This window comes from Stomoxys calcitrans, chromosome 3, assembly GCF_963082655.1.
Source record: "Stomoxys calcitrans chromosome 3, idStoCalc2.1, whole genome shotgun sequence".
In the NCBI taxonomy this organism is placed as follows: domain Eukaryota; kingdom Metazoa; phylum Arthropoda; class Insecta; order Diptera; family Muscidae; genus Stomoxys; species Stomoxys calcitrans.
Genome location: NC_081554.1, coordinates 192,607,931 through 192,617,470, shown reverse-complemented (window position 1 = coordinate 192,617,470; position 9,540 = coordinate 192,607,931). Strand labels below are relative to the sequence as shown.

Below are 9,540 nucleotides of genomic sequence, written 5' to 3'. Positions count from 1 at the left end.
GGAATAAGAAGACGAATATCAGATTAACACGCAGCATGAAAGTACCGATAGAACAGCGCCAAACAACCCACATTGCGAGGATGTTCAAGGGAGGCAATAGAGTTGTATACCCTACTGCCCCCAATCAACGCCCTTGCTCTCCTCTGTATACGGTCCAGTAGCTCCAAGCATGATTTTGAAGCTCCAGCTCATACATGTGAGTTGTGCCTTATAAAAGTGTTATGGATATTAAGAAGATCACAAGGAGTGAAGACATTCTTACACCTTTTAAGGAAGCCTAGGCACTTGAATGCTGCTTTCGACATTTCAAACATATGTTTAGCACAACGGACATCCCTTTCTATTTTCATGCCCAGAACATCAAGAGCTTCTGATGGCTCAACATACCGTTGATAGACAGAGATGATCGAAATGGGTCAACGAATCGTTTGTGTGACAACAAACAGCACTGAGTCTTTCGTACTTTGAAATCTACTCGATTCATTCGATCCCACTCAGAAATGGCCAACAAATCCTGACAGAGTGTATCATCGATTACCCGCCTCCTGTCTAGAAATGCTAGAAGTGGCCAAAAAAAAAAATCCTGACAGAGTGTATAATCGATAACCCGCCTCTTGTCTAGAAATGCTAGAAATGGCCTAAAAATCCTGGCTGAGTGTATCATCGATAACCCGACTCGTCCTATAGTCGAATGAGTACGAATGACTGAGATTATTGTCATCCGTAAATGAGTAGTAGATTGGATTCGATGGTGACTCAACAGATCGTTGATGAAAACAAGAAAAAGAGAAGGAGAAATGACGGAGCCTTGGGGTTCACTTGCGGTCAATGTATGCTCATTGGATGAGAACCCTCCGTAACGACTCGTATAGTGCGATCTCTGAGAAGGCTTGAAAAAATCGAAGCAGACTTTCTTCGACAAAAAAATGCGACAAGCTTTGTTGGTAGTGCCCGGCTAGACCCTATCAAATGCCTTGGAGATATCCCAAACCACAACCTTTTCATCACCAAACTGGTGGATGGAGCTACTCCAACGTTCCGACAGAAAAGCCATGAGGTCTCCCGTATAGCGATTTCTGAGGAACTCATACTTTTGGTCGCTAAGAAGGCCATTAGACTCTAAATTTCTCACAAGGTGGAGATTAACCATGCTCTACATAACCTTGGAGAGAGCGGAGCACATCGCAATTGGCCGTTAATTTGCAGGGTTGTTCGCCTAACCCTTCTTGGGTATTGACTGGACGTTCATCCAATAACCTTGGAGAGAGCGAAGCATATCGCAATTGGCCGGTAATTCGCAGGGTTGTTCGCCTAATCCTTTTGGGGTATTGGCTGAACGTTCGCAACCTTCCAACGCGCCGGGAAGACTCCCGGCAAGGTTGAAAAGGTTGCATAATGAAAGAGCAAGCTTCGAAGAACACTTGCGCAAGACAAGTGTTGATATGCCATCCGGGCCCGGGGATTTATTTACGTCGAGATTCCCAAGAACCCTTTTAACTCTATGACATTGGAAAAATTTCGATTGAGGGGAGTGGTTTATTGCTATCCAACAGTGAAGAGTTCATTGCAAATATATCAGCCAACAGACCAACTTTCATGCATAAATGGCGTAGTGGAATTTGGTACAGAGAATGCAGATCGAATCATATCATGTAGCTGCCACATAGACCACCGGAGAGCAGGAAGCCACCGTAGCGCAGAGGTTAGCATGTCCGCCTATGACGCTGAACGCCTGGGTCCGAACCCTGACAGGAACATCTGAAAATTTTTCAGCGGTGGTTATCCCCTCCTGATGCTGGCGACATTTGTGGGGTAATTTGCCATGTAAAAACTTTTCTCCAAAGAGGTGTCGCTCTGCGGCACGCCGTTCGGACTCGGTTATAAAAAGGAGGTCCTTTATCATTGAGCTTAAATCGGACAGCACTCATTGATTTGTGAGAAGTTTGTCCCAATTCTTAATGGAATATTCATGAGAAAAAATTGCCATATAGACAAATCTGCCGATTTACGTGCTTAAACTCGTACAAGCTCCATTTATTTGGAAGAGCCAGTTGTGTTAAATCCCTCGACGTTCATAACGAGTTTACTCCAGATCGGACCATATATTGAAAAAGCTGATATCGGTTCATATATGGGGAATTTTTCACAGGGTATCTACCAAATATGTATCCAAGATAGTATGAATCCCAAGTTCGGCCCTATTTGTTTACAGCATCCTTGCCTTTTTATTCACTATGAAAATAATACAAATATTACAAATACAAACTCTTATTTAACCTAAGGGCTATGACCTCGACATAAGTGGTTTTTTAACAACTGAACTTGAGGAAATACAAACCAGCAGATACTTGAAAACAAAAGCTCTTCTACTATCCCTCCTTAAGTACTTGAAAAGCGCTGTTAATGACAACTGTAACTAAATGAAAATGGGAAAAAGAAAATCTCTCAGAAAAATAAAACGAGAGAAAAATCCTTAGCAAAGTTCACAATTTTATTGTTAAGTTTTTTAAGGCAAAAAACCAAAAACAAGAACAAACGAAGTCCACAAAACCATAAATGTTTTGGACATTTAGAAGTTTCTGTGGTTATTTTTTTTATTTTCTGCAACAAAAGCCTGGCCTTGCTATCTTCCCTGTCAAGAGTGCAAAACTGCAGTATTTCCTTCTTTGTATTTTAAAAGGACATTATAGGGGATGTAATAACAGCTTTGCCTAAGGCCTTTGAGTTCAGGCACTGCGACGCTTATTTAAGGGCATTGCCGGCGTAATCTTGTGAAACAAAACCTTCTTTGTTTTCACCATTTTCTTGGGAATACTTTTGACACGCCTCGCAGCTATGGAACATAAAACTATACGCTTTGGTACATTCAAGAACAAAAAATATAACAACTCCATGACTCCCACTAGAGAGCAACCAATGCAAAGGCTGGCCAAGCCGCCCAAGGAAGCTGGAAGAAAATTTTTTAAAAAATTATTTACAAATGTTTTTTTAGGATGTTTTTTTCTCCAATACCCATCAAGTCAATTAGGGTATAAACTGCTGTGGTCTCATACAGTTTTATGGTTTCCCATAAAAAGTAAACCTCCAATCGAATTTCGGTTTCATTAGCCTCCAACTCAGCTTTATTTCCCAAATTTTCTTGTCGAATATCCGTAAAGTAACTCAAGGATTTGCAATTGTAAAAGCAGGGACAAGCCATGCCCTTTACATGTTGGGTTACATATTCATGCTCGCCCAGTTGTTCGAAAACTTGTAAAAAATCTACAAAACAGAGAAGTTAGACTTGAGAAGTAAAGGTGGTGGTGATTTGGTTGAAAGTGTTCTTTAAAATCGTTCTTACCATTATGTTTATATAAGCAAGGCAAGTCGCTCAAACGACATGCTCTGTACTTATCTGGTGGAAAAAATATATCCACAGTGCAATTGCAAAATTTCAACAAATATTCCTGTTGGCATTCGGCCTGACAGTTTTCAAACATATAACGATGATTGATTAGGGATTTGTAAAACATACTCTCCAACTCATCCTAAATAAAACAAAAAAATTTAAATATAAAGTTAAGAATTTAAATATTTTATTATTAAACAAGTAAAAAGGTGTTAAGTTCGGCCGGGCCGAACTTTGCATACCCACCACCTCGGGTATATATGTAAACCACATTTCGTCATAATACGGTGAAAAATACATAATTAATGCCCCCATAGCAGCTTTATCGAAATATGGTCCGATTTGCACCACATTCGTCATGGACATTCACTCGTCGTCTAATAAACAAGTCATTGTTAAAGTTCGTAGAACAAAATATTGGTCTTTTGGTAGCCATATCCAAATATAGAACGATGTGAACTATTGGTTGCCCAAAAAGTAATTGCGGATTTTTCATATAGTCGGCGTTGACAAATTTTTTCGCAGCTTGTGACTCTGTAATTGCATTATTTCTTCTGTCAGTTATCAGCTGTTACTTTTAGCTTGCTTTAGAAAAAAAGTGTAAAGTAAAGTGTAAAGTGTAAAGTTTTATTAAAAATGCATTTACTTTCTTTTAAAAAATCCGCAATTACTTTTTGGGCAACTCAATATATCCGACACGAATTTCGAAAAGCCTAACATAAGTCACTGTACCAAATTTCAGTGAAATCGGACAATAAATGCGCCTTTTATGGGCCCAACACCATAAATCGAGAGATCGGTTTATATGGCAGCTATATCCAACTTTGGACCGATCTGGGCCAAATTGAAGAAGGATGTCGAAGAGCCTAACACAACTCACTGTCCCAAATATCGGCGACATCGGACAATAAATGCGCCTTTAAGGGTCCAAAACCTCAAATCGAGAGATCGGTCTATATGGCAGCTATATCCAAATCTCAACCGATCTGAGCCAAGTTGAAGAAAAATATCGAAGGGCCAAACACAACTCACTGTCCAAAATTTCGGCGAAATTGGATAAGAAATGCTCCTTTTATGAGCCCAAGACCTTAAATCGAGAGATTGGTCTATATGGCAGATATATCAAAATCTGAACCGATCTGAGGCATATTGCAGAAAGATGTCGAGCGGCCCAATTTAACTCACCGTCCCAAATTTCAATGCCATCGGACAATAAATGCGCCTTCCATGAACCCAAGACTTTAAATCGAGAGATCGGTCTATATGGCAGCTATATCCAAGTCTGAACCGATCTCGGCCATATTGTTGAAGGATGTCGAAGGCCCTAACACAACTCACTGTCCCAAATTTCGACGACATCGGACAATAAATGCGCCTCTTATGGGCCCAAGACCTCAAATCGAGAGATCGGTCTATATGGCAGCCATATACAAATCTGAACCGATCTGGAGCAAATTAAAGAAGGATGTAGAAGGCCCTTACACAACTCACTGTACCAAATTTCGGCGACAACGGATAATAAATGCGCCTTTTATGGGCCTACGACCTCAAATCGAGAGATCGGTCTATATGGCAGCTATATCCAACTTTGGACCTATCTGAGCCAAATTGAAGAAGAATGTCGAAGGGCCTAATTTAACCCACTGTCCCAAATTTTAGCGACATCGGACAATAATTGCGCCTTTTATGGGCCCAAGACCTTAAATCGAGAGATCGGCCTATATGGCAGCTATATCGAAATCTGGACCGATCTGAGCCAAATTGCAGAAAGTTTCCGAAGAGCATAACACAACTCACTGTCCCAAATTTCGGCGACACCGGACAATTAATGCGCCTTTTATGGCCCCAAAACCTTAAATAGAGGACCGATCTGACAGACAGATATCGAGGGGCCCAATCTAACTCACTGTCCCGAATTTCAATTATATCGAACAATAAATGCTTATTTTATGGGCCCAAAACCTTAAATCGAGAGATTGGTCTATATGACAGATATATCCAAATCCGGACTGATCTGAGCCATATTGTAGAAATATATCGAGGGGCCTAACGTAACCCACTGTCTCAAATTTCAGCGACAATGCGCTTTTTATGGGCTCAAAACCTCAAATGGAGAGATCAGTCTATATGACAGCTATATTCGAATATAGACAGATCTAAGCCATATTACAGAAAGATGTCGAGGGGCCCAATTTAACTCACTGTCCGAAATTCTGGCAAAATCGGACAATAAATGCGCCTTTTATGGGCGCAAGACTTTAATCGAGAGATCGGTCTATATGGCAGCTATATCCAAATCTGAACCGATCTGAGCCAAATTGAAGAAGGATGTCGATTAGCCCAGCACAACTCACTGTCCCAAATTTTAGCAAATTCGCATAATAAATGTGGCTTTAATGGGCCTAAGACACTTAATCGTCGGATCGTTCTGTATAGGGGCTATATCAAGATATAGTCCGATATAGTCCATATGCGAACTTAACTTGCTTATAGACAAAGAAAGAATCTGTGCAAAATTTCAGCCCAATATCTCAATTTTTAATTACTGTAGCGTGATTTCAACAAGCAGACAGACGGATATGGCTAGATCGTCTTAGATATTTACGCTGATTAGGAATATTTTTACTTTACTAGCCGAATCGGTCCCTCTGCGTCTTCTTTAACTCTGTAATACCTTTTTAGGGTGGGGACACTTCGCCCAGAATGCGAATATCCAATTTGTGCCATTGTAGCCTATGACACGAACGCGTTCGAATCCTGGCGAGAACGTCGGACAAAGTGGTGTTTATCTCCTCTTAATGTTGGCGACATATGCGAGGTACAATGCCATGGCTTAAAAAATTTTCCCAAAGAGGTGTCGCACGCACGCACGCCGCCCCTTATCATTGAGTTTAAACTTCAATCGGAAAGCACTGATTGATGTGGGAGAATTTGCCCCTTCTCGATTTCTGGTGGTAATGTTCTTCCTTAGGCTATTGTTCTCATTAGGGATGGCACCTCAGAAATTTCGATTCAAATATGGAAATCAAATTCGTGCTACACTTCCAAACCCTTTAATTTGAGCCCCATTTTGCCATGGTCGGTAAATATGAACCGTTTGGAGGGTGTTTATGGCTGGGCGGCCACCGGCACTTTGGACTGAAAATAGATTTCAAATTCGTTCCTTATTCCCAACGGAAATGAAGTTCAGTTTAGGGGGTGCTTTAAGGCGTACAAACACTTGGCTCCAAAATTGGATATCAAATTCGTTTTCTATTTTCAAATACATTTCATTTGAGTCCCATATTGTCAAAATGGGTCAAATAACCCATTTGACGCATCTTAAGGAGAAAAAACGCCACCTAGACTTGAACGCATTTGGGTGAAGGCGATCTCCCATTATATATAAAAAGGAGGCGCCTTATCATTGAGCTTAAAACTGGAATCGGATTGCACTCATTAAGATGGGAGAATGTCCATGGGTAGAATTTGCAATTTTTATTCGTTTTCTGGTCTCCAACACCTTTCATTTGGTTCCCTTATCGTGCCCATCGGACCACTTTCGGATATGGGTGGCGTTTTTGGGGTAAGGGTCCGCCTCCACCCGATATCTAAAAATTAATTGGGGCAGCCCGATGGGTCCTTAGACTCAAATTTGAATACCAAATTCGTATTCTATCATTTGATACCCTTACCTTTCATTTGGTACCCTTATCGTTCCGATCGGTCCACTTTTGATTTTGGGTTGTGCTTTTGGCATAAGGGGGAGGGTCCGTCCCCCTTCCGATACAGAAAAGTTATATAGCCTATGTTTTTTTCCACACCAATCTACACAATATGCGAAAATTTTGAGAAAATAGGTTCTGCCGTTATTCAGTCTTTACGGAACAAACAATCCGAGTCCCATATTTCCTTGGTTGGCTAATGTGTCCATTTTTGGGCGTTTTTTGTTGGGGTAGGGTGACCCCCATATTTCGACTCCCGCATACCTTTCATTTGATACTCATATTGTTCTAATCGGTCCACTTTTGATTTTGGGTGGTGTTTTTGGGGTAACGGTGGAGGGTCCGCCCCATTCCGTTATCAATAAATTATATAGCCTATTCCTACTTCCTGACCACATTCGTAATCTACTCCTGACTACCTTTCAGTTAAGTCCCATATTGTCATGATCGTCAAATAAACCTATTTTAAGGGGTTTTTGGGGCTCGGGCGCCCCCCCCCCCCCCCCCCAGTTACTTGGACCCAATTTTTATTATGAAATTCGTACTCTACTCTTGAATACATTTTATTTGAATACCATATTGTCCCGATCGGTCCACTTTTATTTTTGGGCAGTACATTTAAGGTAAGGGGGAGGGTCGGCTCCCCTCCCGATATCAACAAATTATATAGCATATGTTTCTTTTCAGACCAACCTACACAATCTATGAAAATTTCAAGATAGTCGCTTCAACCGTTTTTGAGTCTATACGGAACAAACAAACCGACAAACAACCAAAAACACAAATTGGATTTTTATATATAAGATAGGATCGGAAATGGATATTTCGATGTGTTGCAAACGGAGTGACAAAATTAATATACCGCCATCCCTCGGTGGTGGGTATAAAAATTGTATATATACATTACCTCAAAAACACATTTTCTTATATGCGAAGGAAACCTGCGTGTGGTCGAATCGAAATAATGCAGAAAAGCCGATATGGATACCATGGCACGTGTATTGACACCTATCTCATTGCCTATATAGGACCATACATAGGGTTCGACCAACATCATCTGAACAATAAAAGAAAATCAGTAAAAAATATTCCAACTCATAAAATAAGTGCCAATTTACCATTATCCCCTTGGTTTCAACACTGCCCGGTGAATGCTGATGTATTCTGGGAAATATGCGAAGCTTCAGTCCATGACGTGAGCCCCTGCCCCAACTACGCCAGGGATAGTAAGGATCATTTTTACCCCTACGCTTACCCTCTTCCGTTTCCATGGAATTAAAGGCCAAACAAAATCCCTTGCTGGATTTGCGCAGTGAGAATATGTCACAACAATCATACGGGCGATTTAGCCAAAAGCATTCGGAGAAAATTTCCTGGCATTGCCAGGCCATAAATTTCACCACGACAGAGAAGTTCAAATAATTCAATTCATTCAACAGAATGGGTGGATACAAATTGGAAATGTTGCCAAAATTGTCAAATTTGCCAAAACTTAGAGTATCATAGGCATTGAGAGTGTCTATGAAAAGTTGCTCATGTTTTGGCGTCCAATGTCTTTGCTGAAGAAATTTCTGCTTGGCCTCATTGTACCTCTGCCAATTGAGACGATTTTTGTTGCATATGATAATTTCCGGAAAGGGAATTTTGAAAACAGGATAATGAAGATCGGCAATAACAGTTTTCAGAGGATAATGTTTATTGATGAAACCAATCTCACGCGTAACATCGGCAAAAACTAGGCAGGCCGTCACAAAGCCAATGATGAAAAGTAACCTGAAAGCAAATGTTTTTAGGTTTTAAGTATATCTTCCTATTCGTCTCTTTAACCTCTCTATGACGTGGGAGCTTTTCGAAAAAACTCTATTCAAACCATGCACTGTGGAAATATTAAGTAGGCCTTCCAAAATTCCACCACGAAATTCAGCCAAACCGCTTTTGGTTTTCGATGGTTGTAAAAATAACTTGGATTTCATTGAGATACTGTTTTCAGAGCTTCAAAGTTAATAAATTGTTCGAAACTTCCGGAGAACTTTTCTTGTACCGCACCTTGTTGCAGTTGTTTCCCAACTACTTGGTTTGTTGATTGCCTAGAATGAATTCATTTACTGCTACCATTAGTTGTGGCAACAAAACATTATTGACTTCATCAAATTTTATTCCGGTAAACATGAACCGTGATTTAGTCTGTTTAAAGTACATAAACGGTCGGAGACTCATGTTGCCATATTAACCTGAATGTAAATAGATGTGGTATTGTGGACTTTGTTTTATACTGCAATTGTAAACGGTGGGTGTTCAGTTTGATTTGTGACAACAAACGGTTGTTTTAAAGGCAAATTTTCTTCGAAATTCCTTTTCAACTTTCGCTGGTTCAAAGATCGGTACAGTATAGGATGGAGATATACTAATTTCGTCATTCCGTTTGTAACACTTCGAAATATGCATCTA

The 9,540-nt window shown here is 40.4% G+C and overlaps 1 protein-coding gene across 1 annotated transcript; it reads right to left on the bottom strand.

The window, feature by feature from the left end:
- Positions 1–2,726: 2,726 nt before the first annotated feature.
- On the bottom strand, positions 2,727–9,065 carry LOC106080356 (pickpocket protein 19-like). Its single transcript, XM_059365758.1, has 6 exons — positions 8,920–9,065; positions 8,211–8,865; positions 8,000–8,149; positions 3,341–3,527; positions 3,013–3,261; positions 2,727–2,947 (listed from the first exon to the last, which is right to left on the bottom strand). The coding sequence occupies exons 1-6, from the start codon at positions 9,063–9,065 to the stop codon at positions 2,727–2,729; spliced, it is 1,608 nt and encodes a 535-aa protein (XP_059221741.1).
- Positions 9,066–9,540: the final 475 nt, after the last annotated feature.

What these genes read in the sequence shown, in the direction of transcription:
- LOC106080356 (XM_059365758.1), bottom strand. Translation starts at nt 9,065, where the DNA reads ATGAAATCCAAGTTATTTTTACAACCATCGAAAACCAAAAGCGGTTTG. An exon ending in TAAGAAAATGTGTTTTTGAG is followed by an intron (nt 3,528 to 7,999) that starts GTAATGTATATA and finishes TGTTTTATTTAG; the next exon opens with GATGAGTTGGAGAGTATGTT. An exon ending in TACCCTAATTGACTTGATGG is followed by an intron (nt 2,948 to 3,012) that starts GTATTGGAGAAA and finishes ATTTTCTTCCAG; the next exon opens with CTTCCTTGGGCGGCTTGGCC.